The following is a 1,778-nucleotide window of genomic DNA, read 5'->3' on the forward strand; positions in this document are numbered from 1 at the left end:
CGTTTGTTCCAGTTTCTGTTCTATTATAGATCTTCCATATAGAACTTCAAGCTGCTGAATTTGCTCTTACAGTTGTTGAATTTGTTCTTAAATGTCCCAAAGATACTCTTGCTTTGTTTGTTGCTGTTTAAAAAGCAAGTTTGCACTAGAAGAAAAGGTGCAGATGCTTTCGATGGGTAGCTCTCAACCACTCTCTCGCGATTGTAGCGCTGCCCAAGCGGGGAATGGAAAGTTACACAGTAAACGAACTTCAAATTCTTGATTGAATGGTCAGATATCAATGTTTCTTGTTGAAACATTCCGAAACGAAACTTGGCCATCTGTTTCAACAAATTTTACTGTAGTTTCATAAATTTACATGACAATCGCTTGAATCATGTTACTGACACTAAGAATTTAAACCAGTTAGAGCACGAAAATTTTTGTCAATGTTTTAATAATAGAATAACAAATAGGTTTGCTATTTGTTATTCCAATAATCCAATGAATCTAAGATTGATGTGCAATGTTTAAACACCGGGTCAAATTACGTGAACTAGAAAATGCTCTAGAAGTTGTTTTGAAATTTATTATATAAATTTGAGCTCGTTAAACTGATAGTTTGACAGTAACAAGAACCACAAAGCTAATTTATGAGTTGTATTACAATGATTTTTACTAAAACGTCAGTTATATAACACACAAATAACTGGTTCAGATAACATAAAGGGTAACATAAAAATGCTAATCATAATATTATTATTCAACAACAGCGTTCACAATAAATTGTGCACTAAGCTGCTATTTTCACTAACTAGTTCTTTTCAATGTTCACTTCCGATGAATTGCATTTTTTTCTACAGCAGTCTCGACAAGCTGTTTTTATTTCAATTTAATGATTTTATTAGAACACAACACTACATTCATGTTGGATCATCATGAAAATCGCACTCGGTTCTCCAAACCCTCGTATTTTTCTACTGAAACACACATGCACTGAAACTTTCCATAACCAACGGTTGCTGGACCACGCCCTCCTAATTTTGGGCCATAGTCTCAGAAAAAATTGGTATTCTTCAACAAGTGTTTTCAGGATCGGATCGCACATTCAGCATTTTATTTTCTTAAAACGTCTTTGCCATATATCACTTTTATATCCTTGAGAGGTACGATAACTGGTCCAAGTTCGTACACAAAAAGCCTTGTTCGCACACAATTCGAACTATTCGCTCAGACTACACACTGCTATTCCAACTAAATTCTTGCACAAACAAAAAAATATCCTATCGCAGCAACCTGGGATACGCACCGTTATCAACGACCAACGCAGCAACATCATCGTCACACATTTTGGCTGTGGGTACTTTGTGGGCCTTTCACCGGAAGAGAAAAAGCTTGATATTTCAGGTAACGCGTGTACGGTCCGTTCACCACGAGTTCTACACTTGAGACTGTAACGCTTCCGATCGGTGCAGGATACTTTTATACCTTCGGCGGCAGCGGTGGCAGTTTCTCGAGCATCCATCGCCCAGCTACCGAAACGGTGCAGCATCCGAATAAGGTGCATGTGTGTGCGTGTGGAGAACCATCGTTGTCACCGTTCCTTCCTCGCCACCAGCCGGAGTTATGAATATTATCTATCACCGAACGCGGGTGAAGTCCTAAGCAGTTTTTTTTAAAAATAGACCGCACATGTTTTCCACAAACGCAACGCAGCTGCACGACGAAAAAGAATCCTCAAAAGTCTTTGCGTACGCGCTCGCCCGTATAAACCGCGAAGATACGAAACGACAGTCAGG

The 1,778-nt window shown here is 38.9% G+C and overlaps 1 protein-coding gene across 1 annotated transcript in view; it reads right to left on the reverse strand.

Annotated features, from left to right (window-relative positions):
• Window positions 1–1,446, reverse strand: part of LOC131434622 (actin, muscle) — a 4,763-nt gene extending 3,317 nt beyond the window's left edge. The window contains exon 1 of the mRNA XM_058601535.1: window positions 1,289–1,446. Coding sequence (XP_058457518.1) covers window positions 1,289–1,328 — 40 coding nt within the window. The 5' untranslated portion in view covers window positions 1,329–1,446. The remainder of the gene's footprint in view (window positions 1–1,288) is intronic.
• Between the last annotated feature and the right edge of the window lie 332 nt (window positions 1,447–1,778).

The sequence above is a fragment of the Malaya genurostris genome, chromosome 3 (assembly GCF_030247185.1).
Source record: "Malaya genurostris strain Urasoe2022 chromosome 3, Malgen_1.1, whole genome shotgun sequence".
NCBI lineage: Eukaryota > Metazoa > Arthropoda > Insecta > Diptera > Culicidae > Malaya > Malaya genurostris.